Raw genomic sequence first — 21131 nt, 5'->3', positions numbered from 1 at the left:
AGCTGCTCATCCAGCGTGACGTCACCGTCTCGCCGGGCACGCCTCCGAGTGACATCACCGCCCCTGGCCGTGCCCCCCCGTGACGTCAGTGCCGCGCGCCGCGGCGGGCACGATGGCGGCGGAGGGCGGGCGCTGAGAGGCCCCAATGGAGCCGGCGGCGCTCGGGCGGCTGCGGCGGCTCCTCCTCCCCGCGGCCCCGCGGCCGCCGCTGCCCTCCCGCTCCGCGCACACGGGCGGCTCCGGGGCCCCGCGGCCGCGCCGCGACCTCTACGAGGTGCTGGGCGTGCCGCGCACGGCCACGGCGGCGCAGATCAAGACGGCGTACTACGAGCAGTCGTTCCGCTACCACCCCGACCGCAACGCCGGCAGCGCGGCCGCCGCCGCGCGCTTCGCCGCCGTCAGCGAGGCCTACCGGGTGCTGGGCAGCGCCGCGCTCCGCCGCAAGTACGACCGCGGGCTGCTCAGCGCCGAGGAGCTGCGCGATGCCCCCCGGCCCGCGGGCCGCCCGCCCCACGCCAGCGCCGCCCCGCCGCCGCCCCGCGCCCCCGCCGCCCGCCCCGGGCCCGTCCCGCCGCCCTTCAACTTCGACGCCTTCTACCGAGCGCACTACGGGGAGCAGCTGGAGCGGGAGCAGCTGCTGCGGGCGCGGCGGGAGCAGCTGCGGCTCCGCCGGGAGGAGGCCGCGGAGCTGGGGCGCGTCAGGGCTCTCTCCAACCTGTCGCTGGGGCTCATCTTTTTCATGGGCATTGCCATCATCTACGGCCTCAAGTGACGGCGGGGCGCCCCAGCTCCCCGGTCTCACCAGGGGGCTTGGCAGAGGGCTGGGGGTGCCCCCTGCACCTACAGTTGGCAAACACCGTGTGTCTGCTGTCGGGCCGTGACATTTCATTCTGCCGGTGTGACCTCTAGGGACGGTACATGACCAGTAGACTCCGTGGGCTGTGACCTGGCTCCTCTGCCAGTGTGACCTTCAGACACAGAGTGCCCCTGGCCGGCACAGGATGTGGGATTGGTGTGACCTCTGGATATCCTCTGTGGGCTCTGCTCCACAGCCTGTGCTGTGCCACCAGCGTGACCTTGCAGAGGTGGTACGAGAGCCCCACGGGCTCTGATGTGCTCCCTCAGCAGATACCACCTGCAGACACAGGGCCTGCCAGGTAAACATGGCTCCTGGATGTTGGACTGGGCCGTGTCCCCTCCTTTGGCACAGCTGTGTGACCTTGGTGTGCCCCAGGTGCCTGTTGTGAGCTGCAGCAGAGATTAAAGGCTGTCAGAGGTGGTGTGTGCTGTGTGTGTTCACGGCTGTGCTCACCCGTGCTCACGTGTGGCTCTGTGGTTTCTGCTAATCCCAGACCTGCCACCTCTGTGCTGTCACACCTGCTGGTACTACATCTCTGTGGGATTTTAGGAACGTTGATGTCCAAACTGCATCACTGCCCTTGTCTGACCCTGCTCAGGGTGGTGAGTACAGAAGTGTTGGCTTCAGACTTGGCCTGGAAGGATGAAACCTGGGTCTGTGGTGGCTCACGTCCTGGTCAGCATGTGACATTGTCTGGAAGTGCTCCCCGAAACACTTCCATGTCTGAAGTTCTCTGTCCTGTCTAGGGCCTGCCAGGAACTTTGCACAAGCCCCTCCCTCCGAGGCCTTGGGGAGGGGTGCAGCTGGGAGCACCAAGTGCCATTAGCTGTGTTTTATGCATATCTGAGCATCATTTGCACATGAGAGTACTTGCCTATTTAAATACTGAAGTGTTTTAAGAACTGAAGATCTCTCAGAAGCTTCTCTCTCTCCTTGTTGTGACGGTTTCACCTGTGCTGTGCTGCTGCTGCCTGGAGGGAGAGAAGCTTCACAGCAGTGACCTGAGTGTGCCAAAGACTTTGTGTGGGGTGTGCAGGAGCCCAGCCCTCGTTATCTTATAACCCAGAGCCTGGGTCATGTTTTGTCCCAGCACAAGAATGTTAAAAGCAAATTCCCTGTGTTTTCCACGGCTGAGTTCTGTGATCCTGATCGGAGCCTGAGGCAGCGTCACAGCAGGAAGCACCACGTCCTGCTCTCTAGGATTGCTCTCTGCCTGTTCTGGAGAGCCCTGTGCCACTTTCAGCCACACTCCAGAGGTTGCTGCGTGCTTGGAGTAAATTTAATCCAGGGTCCTCTCGTGGTTGTCAGTCCATCCCTCTGTGTGGCATTACAGTGCTGAAGCATCAGTGTGGGAAAAGCAGGAGCCCAACGTTCACAAGTTACAGAGGGAAAGTCTCCAGAGTTGTGGCTCTGGCACATGCTGATGTGTTTTCATGCTCATTGTCGTGCTGTAAACCAAATCACTGAAAAGATCAGAGGTGGCTCTTCTGACAAAGTTTGTCAGAAAACATTCTTTTCCAGGCTGGAAAAGCTAGAGGTGTCCATGGGAAGCAGTGGGCACTAGGGAGCACCTCTCTAGCTCCTACCCAAACAGGTGGTTTGAGCAGTTCCTACTACTGGTTCTTCCTCAGGTCACCGTGATGTATCTTGAACATTAAAGGCATCCAGCCATAATTCTTTTGGTGGTTCTGGGTGGTAAATATTCCTTGCACTTGCTGGAATACAGGGGTGGGGACAGGTGGGTGTTTCACATCCTGACTGCAGCTGGTGAAGAAGAGGATGGGGAGCTGGTTCCTGTGCTGGGAAGGGTGGGCAGCCTGCAGTGAGTGGGGCAGGGTGACCTCCCTGGGGAAGCATGGCATGCAAGGTGTCCTAAAACTTCTCCCCAGTGTCACCTTTGCCCTGGTCAGGCCTGACTGCTCCTCTGCTCCAGGAAGGATTTCAGGAGCTTGGGCACAAAGTGGCTGGAGCTGGTCCAAACACACAGACACACACACACGGTTCTGCCCCTTCCTCTCCTTGTGTCAACACTCTCATTGCATTATTGTCATTCCCCAGTTGTTTCCTTGGTGGAGAGGTGCAAGGAGCAACTGGATTTGATGGTGCTTCCCTTTAGCCAGGAGAGCACAGCCAGGGGTTCCAGGGAAATGCAGCAGGGCTGATGGTGACAGCAGTGTGTGGTGGCAGGGGCTGGGTGAGCTGCACAGGGTCAGGTGGTCAGCAGAGGGTGAAGCTCTGTAACTGCCTGTGGCCTTGGCTGTTGTCACACCTCAGGAACCAGGATGGATCCTTAAGGGTACTGAACCACAGAGGGTTGTTTCTGTGAGAGGCTGATTTCCTGCAGCTAGAGGCAAGGCAGCCATGGGTCACAGCAGGAAACAGCTTCCACTCCCAGGTCTGCTGAGGGCTTTGCCTCTTTTTGAGGGTGTATCCAGTCCCTACAGCACAGATCTCAGTATCAGACTGCAGTGGCAGCTGTCCACAGCCCCTCCTGGCCTGTGCCCTCCAGGGGAGGTCAGGGAGCATCCTGAGGACTCTACTGGGAGAAGTGTGATGTTCACTGAGGGGACTTCTTCCTCCTCACTCTCAAGCCCACTGGGGCCATTTTTACACATTTTCTAGCACATCATACCCCTCACTTCTGTAGCTTCACATTTCATCTGCCTTCATGGTAAGTGAAGTATTGTATCCCTGCTGGATGCTGGTCCTTTGCTCCTCTTGCCCCTGACACCATGTTTTGCCAGCTCTTTGTCACCAAAAGGATCTGCCTGGGGGTGAGTTGCTGGTAGGGCCACAGCTGTTACCCCATGCCAGGCCTGGACTTTACCCAGCTCTTTCACCTGAGGTTCCTTCGTGTTGCTCATTCCCACCCTTGAATCACAACAGACATCCCACCAAAGGGAAGCAACTAAATCTGAGTAATTGGCCACTTGGTAATTTGATACTGTCACATCCAAAGGAAACCAGAAGTTCCAGGGAAGCTGAGACAAGCTGGATGAAGCCCGAGAGCCCCAGTGCTGAGGCCTTGCAAGCTCATTGCAGACCCCACTCCCCAGCCCTGTCTCAGCTCGTTCTCGTGGGTCAATGTCCCCATAACCATAGGTTTGGGGTGCTGAGCTGCTCATCTGGGGTGCTGGGTGCTGCAGCCTGGGGGTGTGGGGTCGCAGAGCCCCATCAGGGTCTCTACCCTCCTCCTGGAGTAGCTGGGCTTCCCGTTGGAAAGGAAGGGGTTAAACCTGGCTCCTGGAAGGTCTTTGGGGGTGCCAGCTGGGCTGGGGGCATGAGGGGCAGGGACAGGGAGCTGCAGGCTGGGGCAGCAGGGTCCTGAGCAGCAGTAAGGGGTGGCCATCAGCCTCCCCCCAGAGGGGCTGGTCTGGCAGGGCCGGGGCTGAGGGGACAGCCCCTGGGACAACCTCAGCCCTCACCTGCCCCAGGATCTGTGGGCAGAGCTCTGCACCCCGGTCCTGCTGCTGGTGGCTCTGCCCACCCAGGGAAGGGCTGCCACGCTTGGCAGCACCCGAGGATGGGGGGGGCAGCTCCCCCTCCCTTCAGCAACATCCCCTGCAGCCACTCCTCTGTTAATAAAGTTAATTGTTAATAGAGTTCCCTTGGTTAACAGCCCCAGTACCTGCCCCCGGGGGCCCAGCTGGGACATCCTGGCACCCCCATCCCTGGCTGGCCCCAGCTCCAGCCCAAGTTTACACCCCATTTGCACCCCCACTGCCCCGGGGATTGCGGCTTAGGGGATCTCCTGGGGACACACACACACACACACCCCTCTTCTCTCCCAGCTGTCCTGGCTCTGGGAGCTGCTCCTTATCCAGCCTGGCTTCCACAGAGCCAGACTTGGGTAGGATGGGGGGGCACTCCCAGCCTCCTGCCCAGGTTTGGCTGCACACCAGCTGGAGAGGGGCTGGATTGGGCCCAGGCTGCTCCCTGGCCCAGCAGAAATGAATGCACGTGCACACCTGGTGGCAACCCTTCCTCCTCCTCCTCCCTGGGGTGAGCAAGGGCACCTTGCCCCCCTTAATGTGGCTGTGCTGGGCAGGGACAGGGAGAGGCAGAGGGAGCCGCCATGCAGGCAGGAGGGGCACAGATGGTCACCCTGTCTGCTGCCAGCTCCTTACTGCCTGTTAACTGATATCCCTGCCTGCTCCATGCAGGACCTTGTCTCCAGTCCCATCTTCCCTGTGAAGGGGCTGGAGCTGCTGGTGGGAGCAGACAGGCAGACACCCCACATTCCCCGAGGGCACAGGGTGCACCAGGGTGCATGGACACTCCCTACCAGGACCACCCCAACCGGGGGGCCCAGCCACTCACCTGGGCCAGGACCAGCTCCAGGGTGAGAGGAACCTCCCCATGGCAAGGGCTCACCTTGTTTGGCAGCTCTCCTGTGGTCCAAGGACCCCAAGGTTCCCCTCCCTGAAGTGGGGTGGTGGCCAGCCCAGCAGGACCATGGGGCTGCCAGGGCCAGCCCACACTCCTAGAGCAGAGCAGGTACCTGGGGTGCTGCAGGGCTCCTATGGAGGGACAGACAGACAGACAGACGCCCAGGGCCATGGCAGCCCAGCTCACCTTGGTCCTTGGGCTGTCCCTTTTAGTGTGTCAGCTCTGGTGGGACACACCCCCTCCCCAGGCTGCAGAGAGGCAGCTGCTCACTGTGAGGGTTCACGCTCATGGAGCTGCCTTGGAGGTGACTCGGTACCTGCTCGGGCCAGGGAAGTTTGTCCTGAAGCTGGTGACAGACCCACACAGCACTGCCTGGGAGACCCACTGGTGGGGCCTGGCTGGTTTTTGGGTGGTTTGGCTCCTCACGCATTGTCCCACCTGGCAGGGCAGTGACAGCCCACGAGTGTTGCCTCTGCAGGTGCCTGGCTCTGGGCTCTGGCACACACCATATCCCCACGCCATTGCCTCAGGGTCCTCTCCTGAGCCGTGGGCTAAAGTGGTCTTCCTCTTCCAGGTGGGCATCCTCATCCCCAGGGAGAAGCCTTCTCACTCAGAGCAAACACCTCACTTGGGCCCATGTCCCCACACTGCACCCACAGCTCCAGGCATTCCACACTGTCCCCCTCAGGGTAGTCTGGGGCAGGTGGGCTTGTGCATCCCAGCCCCTCCAAACACTGCACACACAGTCCCACACTGACCAACTGGCCTCCTAAGTGCTCCTGCTTGGTCCCCTGACATCCCTGGTTAGGTCACCCCTGTGGGACTGGTACAGTGACCCAATCAAGCTCCTGTGCTGTGGCTGCCACCCTCCTGTAGTCCTTCCTCCTGGCTCCTGTGGTCCTTCCTCCTGGCTCCTGTGGTTCCTTCCTCCTGGCATATGGCAAGCACAGAGCCTGACTGTGATAATCAGGCCTTTCATTGACAGGCTGAGCCCAAACTGAGCCTAGTGGGACCCAGGAAAGCAGGAGGTGCTCTGTGAAACCCCAAATATTCCAGTGACTACCATCTCCTCACATGCCAATAAAGCCACAGTGGCTGGTCCACAATTTATCTGACTTTTATCTGCTTTTACACCTCCCCCAGTCCCACAAATGAGGGCTGAAGTGGAGGGTGATCAGACACTGCAAGCTGATGATGCATATTTTGGGGGCCTATGTAGCCTGAGCCAGGGCCTGTTGCTGCTTGGGATGATTTCCAAACAGTTTAGGTACCAGTGCCAAGCTGCAGGGCAGGCAGGCAACTGGGAAAGAAGAAAAGAATGCTACAACCAGACAGGGTCTGAGAACACGAGAAGAGCCTGAAACCAAACCAAAAGCTAAAAACAGCACAAAGAGACACCCCACAGCAGGGAACAAACAACCCAGGGTGCCCAGGAGGCTGTAACTGGAGGAATCAGGGCTGTCCCTCCTGGATAGGGGACACCACTCCCTGGTCTCAAAGCAACAGAGGAGCCTGGGATGACACGGGGTGAGCTCAGGCCTCCTGCCACCTTTTCCACTGGGGGTTGGTGAAACTGAGGAGGTAGATGGGGAATGGCAAAGGGTACAATGGCCTTGAGGGGATGAGAAAGGTGGGCACAAGCACAGGCTGATGGGACCAGTGGCTGCCAAGCTGTGAGTGAACCCAGCTGGCCCTGGGGTGAGGGCTTGGCTGCTGGCATGTGGCATCTGATCATCTGAAGCCTTCACCATGTGCAGAGCCAAACTGGTCCCTGACACCTCTTTTGGTGGGAACACACACTTACGGGGGCTCTGCACCCCTTGTGGGGGCTCTCACCTCCCCTGGGGTGGTGATGGGCTGAGCCAAGAGCAGACACGATGCCTGGGGGCTCCTCGGGCTGGAGGACCCTCCTTGGCTGCCAGTCACCTCTGAGCCTGGCAAGCTTCCCTCTGCAACCCCTTCCTCCCTGCCTGTCCCATTCTGCTGTTCACAGCCAGAGCCAAGGGGTAATATAGAGCATGGAAAGAGCCTTTATTTAGGAAGTATGTGGCACCCAGTGTCCCTGGGCCCTTTTCCCTGCTATCCCTCCCCCGACCGAGCCCACTGACATCCCTAAAAGCCACCCACCCCCACCTCCTCTCACTGTTCCTCTTGCTGTGGATGCAGAGACCTCCCCCTGACAGCTCCCCAAACACAGGACCCCCTCCCCAGCCACAGCACCTGCCCCATCCCACCCCCAGCCAAGCACCTCCATCCCTCTGTGAGCACCCACCCCTGTGCCTGCCCCCCAGACCCCGCAGCCCCTCAGAGCTGTGCCTACACCACCCCCCACCCCACATGCTCCCTGGCCAGGGTGTTCCTGTGCAGCCCCGTGGAGGCACAGGAGCAGGGACATCCCTTATCCCTGCCCTGCTACCGGTGTGGAGGCTCCTGCTGCTGCTGCCGCAGCCGCTGCTGCCTGCGGACGGGCTGGGGGCTGAGCACGGGGATGTGTCCGACGAGGCGCAGGGGAGAGCCTGGGCTGGGGATTTCAGAGCAGGGAGATGCTGGCTGCTGTCCCAGGGCTGGGAGATGGTGCTTGGGAGGCGCAGCTGGCACGGGAAAAGGCACAACGGCCTCCGAGGGGATGAGGAGGGCAGGCACAAAGCCGTAGGAGAGATCGAAGGCTTTGGGGGCTACTCCACTCCGTAACGGGGCAAGGCGGGCTGGTGGTGGGCTAGCCGGGGCACCTGGGCACTTCGTGGGGCCCGCAGGGTCCCTCCCCACCTGGTCCTTCTGCACCTGGTCCTTCTGCACCTGGTCCTTCTGCAGCAGCTCCTGCAGTTTCTCCAGCTGCGTCCGGCAGATGTGGGAGCGTGTGCGGCTCTGGCAGAAGGACTCCAGAAAGGACTCAAGGGGCAGGTCCTGGGCCAGGAACTGCTCTATCTGTACCTGTAGGATGGACAGTGAGACAACATCAAGCCAAAAGAGCTGTAGGACCTCAGAGGGGGCACTCCTGGACCCTTGGACTCTTCTCCAGACCCTGGCATGTGGGAAGGCATGGAGAGCAGTCCAGGGCCTAGGCAAGGAGGGGGCAGCAGCAAAGGGGTCTCAGCTGACTCACCTCTGACTCTGCTTCAGAGGCATCGAGCCTGGCTTGGAGCTGGCCCAGGGCGCTCTGTGGGCTCCACTTCTCCAGGTAAGCCTCTGTGTGTCAGAAGGGGATGGGGCTGCCAACCTTCCCCTGGGTGTCCCCACTGCTGGGGTTGCCACCTTTCCCATCCCAAAGCATCAGCTCCCCCCTCCCTGGAACTGAAACACTCCCAAACACATCCCTGGGGCCACCTGCACACCAAGACCTGCATCCCACCTTGGCACTATGGCTGCTCAGAGCAGCTGTGGCTGCCCCATCCCTGGAAGTGTCCAAGGCCAGGTTGGACAGGGCTTGAAGCAACTTGGTCTGGTGGAAGGTGTTCCTGCCCATGGCAGAGGGTGGAATGAGAGGATCTTTAAAGTGTCTTCCAACCCAAACCATCCTGTGATTCTATGACTGGTCCCAGCCGAGGGTTCGCTGTGTCACAGGCAGCATCATCCCCCCACCGCTCCTGATCATGACTGGACCATTTCCCTGGGGCAGGTTCAAGGATGCTGAGCCCACCTGGACCCTCATATTAATTAATACAGGCCATCCCAGGCTCTGCCCCATCCCATCGGCTGCACCTCACTCACCCAGGCGCTGCTGCTTGTCCCAACATGCCTCTCGGATCTCCCGCAGCTCCTGGTACTTGATGGCCAGGGAAGCCTTCCCGTCCTCCAGCCGCGGGCGCAGGGACAGGTTCACCCTGGCCTGGGTACAGTTTGAAGCCAAACACATCTCCCGCTCCTGCTGCAGACTCTGGAACTGCGGGGACGGGAGCGTGGGATGTGTGTCAGCACTGGGAGAAATGGGCAGAACCAGGCAGATCCAGCAGCCTGTTGGGCGGGGGTCCGAGTCCATCCAGGGGCGAACCCTCTCTTCCTGCACTGTCTCCATGCCTCTGCTCTGCCTGGAGCATCCCGGGGGGATGCAAAGGCTGGCGCCGGGCTACGAACGGAAAATCCCCGCGCCGGCTGCCCAACCCCTCTTCAGGAAAAGGGCTCGGCAGCGGGCACGGATGTCGGGGGGGGGACCCACGCACCCTCCCCTCGCTGCACAGACACTGTCTGGGCGGGGGGGGGGGGGGGGGCGTGCAGGGGAGATGCTGAAATGGGGCCGAGAGCGATTCCAGAATAACCTGCGCCCGCTCCCGCAGAGGAGCCGGGAGCGCGCAGGGCTCATCCCGGCTGCGCGGAGCGAGGCCAGGCTGGAAGGCGGGCGAGGGGCCGGGGCCTCCCCAGATCTCGGGGCTGCGGGGGGCAGCGGATGGGGTTTGGGGGGGCAGCGGATGGGGTTTGGTGGCCCGAGGCTGCAGCACAGGAGCCCCGCGCAGCCGTGGCCGGGACGCCCGAGCGAAGAATCCCCCGCCCCGCCGGTGGATTCTGCGGCTCCTCCAGAGCCCCCGGGATTACGGGTGTCAAGGAAGGGGCAGCGGGCGCCGGGGCCGGGACGGGCGGGGGATGCCCGGCCCCGCAGCGCCGGTGCCCGGGCCGCGGGCGGCTCCACCTTGCGCACCGGGACAGCCCCGCTGGGGCGAGCGGCGACGGCTCGGCCCCGCCGGCTGCGGGACACGGTCCCCCCCGATCCTCCTCGATCCCCCCGGCCCCCCGTTACCTTCCTGCTGAGGCGGGCGGCGCGCTGCAGCCGCGGCTCGTCCTGCAGAAGCGCCCGGAGCTGCGCCGTGCTCAGCGCCCCGAGGCGGCGCGGGGAGCCGGGCGGCGCCGCGGGCCGGGACATGGGCCGGGGCCGGGATTGGGATCGGGATCGGGACCGGGACCCCCCCCGCCCCCGCCGCCGGGAGCCGCGCGCGCCCCCCGCGCGCCGCCCCGCGCCCGCCGCCCCCGCCGGTCTTAAAGGAGCCGCAGCGGAGCACGAGGCGCTCCCGCTCCGCACCGCGCCCGCCCCCGGCCGGGGGACACCGGCACTGCTCCCGCTCCGCGCACCCTGCGCACCGCACCCCGCTGTGCACACCCGATACCCCGCTGTGCCCACCCCGCACACCGCTGTGCGCATCCTGCGCCCCGCTGTGCCCACCCTGCATCTGCTCTGCCCACCCGATACCCCGCTGTGCGCATCTTGCATCCGCTGTGCCCACCCGATACCCCGCTGTGCCCACCCGATACCCCGCTGTGCCCACCCCGCACCCCGCTGTGCGCATCCTGCACCCCGCTGTGCGCATCCTGCACCCCGCTGTGCGCATCCTGCGTTCTGCATCCTACACCCCGCTCTGCGCGCCCTGCTCCCCTCTGTGCACCCTCTGCACCTCACTTGGCACAACCCGCATCCCGCACCCCACTGTGCGCGCCTCGCACCGCCCCCGCGCCGTGAACATCCCGCACTCTGCTGTGCACATTCCACCTGCTGCCGCCGTGGTCTCACCCGTCTTGTGACACTCCGGTGACCTGTTCTCGCGGCTCCGGAGAGACGGGAGCCAAGGGACACCCTGTGACTGGGACACCCTGTCACTACAGCTCTGTTTGAGCCCCTTTGGCCCCCAGGGAGGGCAGAGGTGGGAGCGCTGCCCCACTGGGACTGGGAACTGCTGCCACAGGGTGCTGTGGTCACTAAATGTTTGCAGTGATTCAGACACCTAGAAGAAAAATTCCAGGACCTCCCAACAGCCATCTCTCCTTGCTGCTACCAGCTTGTGCTCCTGGCATAGGAGAACTGCTCTTCCAGACAACACAAATCCATGCTGGAGCTCTCCTGTGCCTCCTCTCCCCATGCTGTGGTGCCCAATACAAGGCAGGCACAGGCTGTACACAGAGGTCCCACCAGTCCTCCATGCTCTGGTGTGGGGGGCTCAGTGGTTGGTGCTGGAGGCCCAGGCTTTCCATTTCCTCAGACACCCCCAGCTGCAGGTGCCCCACACTCTGCAGTGCTGAGGACCATTCCCTGGAGCAGTGTCAGGTCCTTTTTGGCTGGGACATCTCCCACTGCTCATTTCTCTCAGCATTTTCTAATTTCTCAAACCTCTCTGGATGGCTCCCAGTGCGCACTGGGCTCCACAGCTGGTGGGCCAGGGATGGGTTTTCCCGGGCCGTGGAAGGTGAAACTCATGGCTGGTCCTGGAAGTGAAATTCATGGCTGTTACTGTGCTGCCCCAGCACAAAACCAGAAGGGGTTTGTGAAGGCCAAAATGCTTCTTCAACACTGTCCTGGCAGTGCCAGAACTCTGGGATGGAGGAGCTGTAGCAGTCTTGTCCTGCAGCCTCACAGCATTAGCTCTTTAGTCTGCACTTTTCCTGGCAAAAATTCATCTAAATTGGTCTCAGAAACTTGGATATGGTGATCCCATTATGAACTTTGCCCTCATTAGTGTCTCCTAATTCAAGTGGAGAATTCCTCATTTCTAACATCTAACCTACTTCTCCTTTGCTTCTATTTCAGTTCACTGCTCCTCGCTCACAGCAGACATTTACCGACGACTTTGAAATCTTGTTTCTAGAGGATCAAAGTATGTCTGTGCAGACAGCCAGGCAGCAAAGAACACATCCTGACAGACAGAGCCTCTCAGCAGGAGTGGGACCCTGGCACCAGGACATTGCCACAGCTTCTGACCCAGGACTGTGAGTGTGGTGATGATGTGGGATGAGTTCTCCCATGTGCCTGGTCCCTTCTGAACCCCCCTGTGCAGATCCCAGGGCCTTTATCGCAGTGTAATTGGGTTTAATTTTCCTACATCCATTCCTGTGAGAACCACTCAAGGCTTTCTGCCTCCAGGTTGAGCAACCTGGTCTAGTGCAAGGTGTCCCTGTCCACGTCAAGGGGGTTGGAATGAGATGAGCTTCAAGGTCCCTTCAGCCCAAACCAGTCTGTGATTCTGTGATAATCCCAAGATTCCTGTCCTGCCACCTGACATGGGATTTCCCGAGTCTCATGGGAGCACACCAGAGACAGAGAACAGATGTCATTACTGGTGAATGAGCTCAAGCAAGCACATTTATTTGGATGCTTCACCAGACACTGCAGAGAGGCTCAGAGTACATGGAAATTTGTGGCATGCAGCTTTTTTGCTCGCTGTGAGTTCTGGAGGCAGGGAACTCTGATGTCACTCCAGGGCTGTGTCTTCCTCCCGCAGGGAAGGTACGTGGGGAATCCACAAATTTCACAACTAATTTTTTTATTCTTGATTATGAACATAATAACAAGGAATCACTGGCAAGCACAGGGGAATAGAGCTGAGCAGAGGGGAGCCTGCACTCAGAGTGGGGACTGGAAAGTGGCATTTCACTAAAGCCCTGCTATCTTTGGGCTCCTCGCTCTGCTCCAGAGAGGCTCATGCTCTTTGGCCATTCAGAGCCTTTGCAGAGTGTCCAGTGTGGACAGGAGGAGGAAGAAGCACTAACAATATGAAGCTGGTTTGATGAGGATAAGGGAGGATTTGCAGTTGCCCTTGCACAGGTTGCCCCATGTCATGCCACCCTTGTAATTCAGCCTCACAGAGTAACACGACGAGAACCACCACCCGCCCTCGTAGCTGTAGGCACAGTTCTTACTGTAAGTGTCCTGGTCCCGATCCTTTGTGGAGAATTTCATGTTGTCATGCATGTTGTTGGGATTGTCCGAGGTCATGGCATCCCCCGCCGTCCCGTTGTAGGCACCCAGCCTCAGCCTGTAGCCATGGGACTCGTCTTCCACGCTGAACAGGTTGTAGTCTGCAAAGCTGATGGTGTCTGCAGAATCCTGGATAACAAACCTGACCTGGTAGACCTTCTGCTTGGCGATCTGGTGGATGTACTCGGTGCCCAGCCAGTACTCGGTGCGCACGTTCCCAAAGCCGAACTTGTAGGTGCTCCAGGACTCGGCCCAGGTGACTGGTGTGTCTCTCTGGTTCCTCTGGATCACGGTCCAGCCCCCGTGGGTCACATTCATCTCACAGTACACCACGAGGTGGTGGAGCCCTTTGGGCTGGATGATGTAGACACCGCTGTGGCTGCCACGGGGAATCTCACTGCAGTCCTTGGGCCAGCCTGGGGCTGGAAACAGAGATGGTTATTAAATCCCACACAATGACATGCTGAAAGTGGGATATTCCTTTTGTGCCTAGATCTTTTTGCACACACATTCCTGCCACGGGCTCTGTTCCTGCCACTGTATTCATGCCACGTGCTCACAGGAGTAAATCAAAATTTTAACTTGATCAGTGTAGTAGTTGAGCTTCACATCTTCCTAAGACAGGATTCAAACTGATGGGGACACACTGTCTGGGCCTGGTGAGACCAAGCCAGGCATCGCCGTCACCCAAGGACCCTTGCCCAGGTTGGGTTCAGTCTCACAGTGCTGTGGTGATTTGCCTGTGCCATGCAGGTGATGTATGATCACAGACAAATGCAAATCTGGGTGACAAAGCCACTTGTGGGTACAGCACAGTGGCTTTAGACCTTTGTAGTAATTTCAGAAACCCCAGAGAGACGGTGATCACAACATCAATATCGTTAACAGTCAGATCAGCCCTTGGAAACTCCATAGGGCAAAGCCACTGGTGTTCTCTGGGCTTACCCAAGTAGCTGTGTAGAGACTTCCTGACTTGGATTTGATTATGGCCTTTCCATGCTCCAGAGTGTCAGCACCTCATACAACAAAGAGCTTAACGCACCTACAGGCTCCTGGGAAGGGACTTGCTCCTCTCCCAGTACCTCTGCCACTGGTTGTCCCCACTCAGATAGGACCTGTCTTTGGTCCTATGGGCTAATGTTGACCCAGCCAGTTCAGTGACACAGTCAGCCCCAGTCCTCTCATCAACTGTGTGGTGAAAATGGAAAAATTACCAATCACCACTTCCCAGTAATGAATCATCACTTTCCACTTTGGATCTTTAGCTGGAAAATTCCCCACACTAAAGGTCCTCATCGCCCACTGAGCCCAGGACACGGCTGGTAACAGAGTCCCCTGAGGTTATGAGCTGTGGCTCCTCTGCAGCCCATCAGAAAACCAGCATTTTTCCTGGGAGGAGCCAGTGCATGTGTAGGACATGGATAAAGTGTCTTGAGAGCTGTTGGTGAGCCCAGCAGCAGTGAAACCTCCCAGGCAGACACAGAGACTCACCGTGACTTGCCGGCGGGTGGTGGCCGATGTCTCTGGCCTGTCGGACATGTCCATCACCATCATCTAAATTAACAGAACAGGGGAGACATGTCAAATGCCTGCTGGGAGAACATGATCTTCTCCAGATGATATTCCTGTTTTTCTCTTGCTGTCCCTAACTCCAGAGGAACTTTCTGATTTCAGATATCAGTAAGCCAGTAGTTTAGGGGAATTTACATGATGTTAGAGTGGGGCAGGTGACTTTCTGGTGGAAAGGATTTTTGGGCACACTATGTGGGGGAAAGACCCTAAGGGGGGGAACAACACTGGGAAGATGGTTGTTAAAGTGCAGCAGCAGCAGCTTGGAAGGGACTCAGGAAGAAGAGGGGGAAGAAATAGGGGGAAGAAATGTGAGACCAGACACAGGAAAACTATTGCAGGTATCAGGAGTTGGGAGAGGGCTCTGCTCAGCTGGCTCAGAATGGAATTTGAAGGGTGTTGCTGGAAGAGAGGATGGTTTTCAGTGAGTTAATGCAATTCTTTTGTAAGGACATCTTCTGTGTATCCACTGAGAGGAATGAGTCACGGGCTTATGGAATCACAAAATTCATTCCTGTCCCCTCTCTGGAACAGACACCTCATCCTGCAGCTGCTGCTCTGACAGCCTCAAATACCTGCTCCCTGCCACCCTCAAATACCTGTTCCCTGCTTTCAGCTGGTGCTGTTCTACCCCCTCCCTTGTGAAGTGTTTAACTTATGGCTCTTGCACACTGTGTATAAGCCCATTCCTGACACAGTCAGCCTGCCAGATTTTTGGCTCTCTTTTTGTCTCCTTTTGACTCTCTCCACTGCCTGAGCCTGTGTGGGGTGGGAAACACTCATGTGACATGGTCCAGTGGACTCTCTTACCATGGCATTTACTTTTACTGCAGCCATATGAAACTGTTCACTCATGTTCATTTTGTAAGCCACAGTCTGCCCCTGCTCCTCTCTGCCTTCATTCCCCATCCATTTGGATGCACTCCTCCTCAAGTCAAGACTTGGAATGCTGGCCTGTCTGCTCTGGCATGCCTCCCTGTTCACCCAGCTTGCATTCATGCTGCTGATATTTTCAGAGCACGCTACCAGTGCTGTGAGTGAGAGATCACAGAATCACAGAATATCCCAAGTTAGAAGGGACCCACAAGGGTCATCAGGTCCAACTCCTGGCCCTGCACAGAACAACCCCAAAATCACACCATGTGCCTGAGATCACTGTGCAGTCCAGAGCACATTTTCTTTCTCTCCTCAGACTTGCAGTTCCTGGTGAAGCCCAGGCTCTTGTCTCAGTCATGAGGCTCCCTGTGTTGGCAGTTTCCTGACAGCTGATGTGAAACCAGCACCAAACACCTGGACTTTGAGCTTTTCTGCCAGGAATTCATCCTTCTCCCTTGGAAGGGAACCAACACTTTCTGTTGTGCCACGTTCCACCCACAGCCCCTGCTTTTTTTTTTCCAGGAGCATTTCTTGAAGGCTTTCTCATTGCTCCAGCATACCCTGGCATCTGCAGGTTACTCTGTGCCACCACCTGGTCGCCACTGCCACCGGGTTGCCACCACCACCAGTGCCCCTGCTTGGACTCCTTGTATTAACTTCATTTAGTTCCTCTTTGTATTGAGGACTCCCTTGAATTGAGTTCTCCCCTGACCTCATGATTTCCAGAGGTGGAGACCATTCTCCCTGTCCTTAAAACACACCATGAACATCTTTAACCCTGTTTCTCCAAGGAAGAGCCCGTGACCCTTGTCTTGGTCTTGCTGCCAGTGGGACCAAACCTGCCCCTTCTCCTGGGATCCTGTGAGGAGCTCTGTGGGATCTGACTGATCAGGACCTTATTTGCCTCTTCCTGTTGTACTGGACACTTACCAGGCTGGGGGGACTCTGGAGGAGCATTCATAATGTCGTCCATCGTGCCATTGAGGAGGTACAAGTTTCTTATGTCAAGGTCAGGAAGAGATGCTGCCAGGGCCAGCAGGCAGGTAAGAAGCAGAAGACAAAGGCACTGGGTAGCTGAAATGGGAAGAGATTGGAAAAAGAAGAAAGAGATGATAACTCTTCCATTAGAGAGCCATGAATCCCATTGGATTTCTTTACCTGCCGAGTAAAATAGGAAAATAAAACTCTTTCTGTGTAGGACTCCCTCTTGGAGCCATGAACCCCATGTAGATCAGCTCATTTATGAGAAACATCCTACTCATTACCAGGAGTCACTAGTGGTGGCACTGCTGAGGTGGTTTTTCAGACAGAAAAAGTGCCAAAACCTTGTCCAAACCCACAGTGCCTGTTCTGTAATCAGAAATCCCTGTAAAACCCAAGACTGGAGGCTGGAGATAACAAGCAGGGTGAGCATGGAGGGAGGAATCCCCTTTCTTGCCAGCTCCCATCACACTCCCATGACACACTCACCTTGTCTGAGCCCTGGGGCTGTGGGCAGTAAGACCCCGGGTGTCTGAGTGGGAACAAGCCCCAGGCAGGGCTGTGTGTGTGCAAGCAGCAGACAGAGAGGGGCAGCACAGACCTTCAGGAATTACAGCCTGGCCAGGGAACATGATGCCCTTTGTGTGGTTATGTCAGTTATGTGGCTACTTTAAAATTGCCATATGTAACCAGCTGCTCTGGTCTGTTCTTGTTCAGAGCAGCAGGGGAAACCAGCACACTTTTTGCAATATTAAACTTAAGTAAAATAACAGGAAATTTACCATTATTCCTAAAGAGTGGAGCATCCATTTTCTAGTCCAGAATACTTTACACTTCCCTCAGAGAACTGAAAATTGCTTGTAAAATGGGCTTTCTGGCACTCCAAAGCTACACTGGTACAGCCTTGAAATAGCAGAGCATGCAGGGGCTCCTGCCCCAGTTCCCAACCCAAGGCACAGCGGGCTCAGACAGGGTGGTGGACTCGGCACTGGGATGTTCAGGGTGTGGGGAGGAGGGACCCTGCAGCAGACAAAGTGCTGGGGTGCTCTGTGACCCGCAGCCACATGCAGAGGTGCCATCCCATCCCATCCCACTCCATCCCATCCCACTCCATCCCATCCCACTCCATCCCATCCCATCCCACTCCATCCCACCCCACCCCACACTCACCCATGTCGCCTCTGCGGGGACCCTGCGGAGCACAGAGCCAGGTGGTTTTGGCCTGGCTGGAGGGGTGTCCAGCCTGAAAGTTATAGGGCTGATCAGGCAAGGGGGTGGAGGCACGAGACCCAAACCACAGCACTTGTCCTCTGCTTGGCAACAAGACCAGTGGCTTAGGGCGTATTTGCTCTCCACCATCAAGTGATCAGTCCTCACACAACGAAGCCTGCGTCTCACACAGGTGAAGAGCTTTCTTCAGAGGCAAAGCAAATAATTCGGTGCCCATAAGCAAATGTCTTAAAATAACCACGATTTACAGTGCCCGGCTGCCCCCCTGCCTTGGCAGGGTTTCCCCAGGGAACAACATTCTTGGGGCACCTCCACACAGTTTAACTGCTGAGTAAATACCCGGATGACATTCCCCTTCTGGATGGAGATCAAACATCAGACGTAAATCGCTCTCTCCAGAGCCGGCATTGAGCTCAACAGCCCCTGGGGACCCCACAGACCCTTCAGGGAAGAGGTACTCCAGTGTTCCTGGGAAACTGTGCCCCGAACTTCAGAAAGTGCCACTCCAGCTGCCTCCTGCCCCTCACTGCGCTGCCCCTTGCACAACTCACACCGTGGTCCCCCTGGCACGATCACGAGTTGGAGTTCTGGGCATGGTGACGTGACACTGATGTAAAATGGTCTCACTTCAAGCCCCTCTCTGCTCTAGGAGTGCCTGCACTGTGGATGTTGTACAGAAAACGCCAGACCTCCTTTTCCCCAGGGGTTGATGCCCATGGTGTTCTGAGTTACGAAGATTCCTGTGCCCCAGCATCCAACTTGGGCTGGATGGCCAGAGCCTGTGGCAGAGTGGGCTGGAATTTTGTCACAGGCTGTGTCCCCACAGTGTGGCCACCCAGTCATGGACACTCCTGTGGCTGCCCTGCTGACCAACAGCAGGTACAAGCAAGGCCAGGCAGAGACCCTCAGCAGGGCTTCTCCAACAACATCCAGCCCCCAGGCACCTTTTCCAGGAGGCCTATGTTGGGATTAGGGTGTGCAAAGCAGGCAGGAGAAAGGCCACAGAGGGGATTTCTCCAAACTCCCAGCTATATCCTGGGGCCCAGCTCCTGTTCAGTGTAAGTTTCATAAAATCACAGAATCCTGGAATGGTTTGGGTTGGAACAGACTTAAATACCATCTCATTCCACTCCTCTGCCATGGGCAGGGGCACCTTCCACTAGACCAGGTTGCTCCAAACCCCATCCAACCTGGCCTTGATCCATGTTTAGTACTGAAAGAACCACAGATCTGTTTGTGGCTTCATCCCAGGCTGCATCTGGAAAAACGCACCCGGGAGGGTGAGGGAAGGGATTATTCCTTTCCATGGGTGAGACAGCAGATGGAGTGCTGTGTCCTGTGTGGGGGTCCCCCCTGCAGAGCAGTGGCTTCAGCTCCAGAAGGATCCAACTCAGAGCCCCAGGACAGCTGAGGCAGGAGCACATGGCATATGTGGAGAGGCTGAGAAAGATGGGCTTGTCCAGCCCGGAGAAGGGAAGGCTGAGGTGGGATTTTGTGACTGCCTACAGCAGGAGGGTAAGGAACAGGTGGAGTCAGGCTCCTCAGGGCACCGTGTCTTATTTTGGACCCCTCATTGCAAGAAACAGACTGGAGCAAGCCTGGAGGCCACCAGACTGGCTGGGAGCCTGGAGCTCAGGATGTTTCAGAATTGGAGAGAACTGAGCTTGTTCCACCTGGAGAAGAGCAGGCACTGGAGAGGTCCTATTGCTGATGGCAATCATCTCATGGGAGGACACAGAGAACAGGGAGCTGAACTGTTCAAGGAGGTCCACGGTGGTGAGATAAGAAGCAATGGATCTAAGTCAGAACATGGAAAGTCCACCTAGAAATAGACACTTTCTTTAACATGAAGTTGGTCAAATACTGGAACAGGTGGCCAGAGAGAGGCTGTGGGATTTCTGTCCTTAGAGGTGTTCAAGACTTGACTGGACAAGGACCTGATTGAGCAGGGACTGGACTTGATGGCTTCCAGAAGTCCCTTCCAACCTAAATTAATCTATCACCCATCTATGACTCTCTGTGGAGGTGCACAGGGGAGGATGAGAGTCAACAGACATAAGGGACAGGAGGAAATTATACATATAAAAAAAAAATCAGCCCAAGGGTATTCAAAACCTGAAAAAACCCAAAGAGAAGTTGTGGGACCTCCATTCCTTGACATTACAAGTGACCCAGATGTGACCCTAAACAGCCCATTCAAGTCATTCATTGCTGCTTTGGCCACTGCTTTGTCTTCCTCTCCATAGAATCATGGAATCATAGAATATGCTGTGTTGGAAGGGACTCATCAGGATCACTGAGTCCACTCCCATGGGGCCTGTGTTCCTGCTGCCAGCAGTGATCCCAGAGGTGGCTGCCCAGCAGCAGCCGGCCTGTGAGTCCTGGCACAGGCACCCCTACGTGCTGTATTAGCTTTGGGGAAGCCCATGGGAGCCCTTAAGTCCCCCACTTCCCCTGCCCCCCAGAAAGGGTTCTTCCCTGAGCAGCTTGGGCCCTTCTCCCTCCATAAACTCCATAAGATTTTATCATTCTCCCAAACTAAATGAGACTGTGGACAAGGGCTCCCAGCCTCTCATCAAACAAGCAGGGGTGACATCGAAGGGTTCAGAAGGAAGTTGATCACAGGATCACAGAATTGTTAAGGTGGAAAAGACCTCTAAGATCATTAAGTTCAAATGTCAACCCAGCACCACCATATTCACCACTAAACCATGTCCTCAAATGCCACATCCACACGTTTTTTGAATGCTTCCAGGGGTGGTGACTCCACCACTGCTCTGGGCAATTTGTTCCAGTGCTTGACAACCCTCTCCATGAAGAAATTTTCCTAATATCCAATCTAAACCTCCCTTGGTGCAACTTGAAGCCACTTTCTCTTGTCCTGTCCATCCAGAAATTCCTTACCAGGGATGTGTTACCTTGGAGAGGTCTGGATGCTGCTGTCCTTCAATCCCTGCAAGTGGCACTGCTTGATGTGGCCTCCCACAGTACAGAAAGTTTGGTGGGAGCTTCATCTTGAACTTGACTTGCTGTGAACAGCAAGTGTGGTGGAGCTGTGCCAGAAGAAGACATCTGGTCAGAAACCAACACAGGAGAAGAAATTAGAAGGGCCACATCTTTATTCTCTTAAATTTGACAAGGTGATGGAGCTGCCTGCACCTCCTGGTATGAACAACAGCCCTCCCAAAGTGTCTGTCCTGAGAGCATTTTGCTACCATAGACAGTGCAACTCCAGGTTGATGTTTCGGGGGCTGAGGGTGGATCTGCAGGGTCTGACCAGGCCAAAGATAGGGACTGGGAAGGAGAGTGGCAAAGGGACCCACAGGCACCTGTTTGTTACCTGGAGCCCTTGCTCAGAGCACACAGACTGGGGTGCCAGGGAACACTGTGTCTACAGTGGCTCTGGCTGCTGGACAGTGGCTCCAGCCCAATGCTGATCCTAAAACCTGCCAGCGGAGACTTAGCAAGCTGACACCTCTCTCGAGGCCCTGTCCTCACCTTTCCAAGGTCACCTTTGGGACTGAGCACACAGGAGACCTCTCCTCCTTTGCTGGT

At 57.2% G+C, this 21131-nt stretch overlaps 3 protein-coding genes across 3 annotated transcripts; 1 reads left to right on the top strand and 2 right to left on the bottom strand.

Annotated features, from left to right (window-relative positions):
* The first annotated feature begins 75 nt into the window (after positions 1–75).
* Positions 76–919, top strand: DNAJC30 (DnaJ heat shock protein family (Hsp40) member C30). Its single transcript, XM_064677700.1, has one exon. The coding sequence runs from the start codon at positions 146–148 to the stop codon at positions 770–772; it is 627 nt and encodes a 208-aa protein (XP_064533770.1). The 5' UTR covers positions 76–145; the 3' UTR covers positions 773–919.
* A 6336-nt stretch (positions 920–7255) lies between these two features.
* VPS37D (VPS37D subunit of ESCRT-I) lies at positions 7256–10385 on the bottom strand. Its single transcript, XM_064677696.1, has 4 exons — positions 9978–10385; positions 8957–9128; positions 8352–8434; positions 7256–8179 (listed from the first exon to the last, which is right to left on the bottom strand). Exons 1-4 carry the CDS (start codon positions 10374–10376, stop codon positions 7661–7663), a joined length of 1173 nt encoding a protein of 390 aa, XP_064533766.1. The 5' UTR covers positions 10377–10385; the 3' UTR covers positions 7256–7660.
* A 1902-nt stretch (positions 10386–12287) lies between these two features.
* Positions 12288–17681, bottom strand: LOC135425425 (fibrinogen-like protein 1-like protein). The gene is made up of 4 exons (XM_064677695.1): positions 17517–17681; positions 16296–16439; positions 14412–14474; positions 12288–13342 (listed from the first exon to the last, which is right to left on the bottom strand). Exons 1-4 carry the CDS (start codon positions 17518–17520, stop codon positions 12708–12710), a joined length of 846 nt encoding a protein of 281 aa, XP_064533765.1. The 5' UTR covers positions 17521–17681; the 3' UTR covers positions 12288–12707.
* Between the last annotated feature and the right edge of the window lie 3450 nt (positions 17682–21131).

The sequence above is a fragment of the Pseudopipra pipra genome, chromosome 21, assembly GCF_036250125.1.
Source record: "Pseudopipra pipra isolate bDixPip1 chromosome 21, bDixPip1.hap1, whole genome shotgun sequence".
Classification (NCBI taxonomy): Eukaryota; Metazoa; Chordata; class Aves; order Passeriformes; family Pipridae; genus Pseudopipra; species Pseudopipra pipra.
The sequence above is the reverse complement of the archived record's forward strand: the minus strand, read 5'-3'. Positions and strand labels throughout refer to the sequence as shown.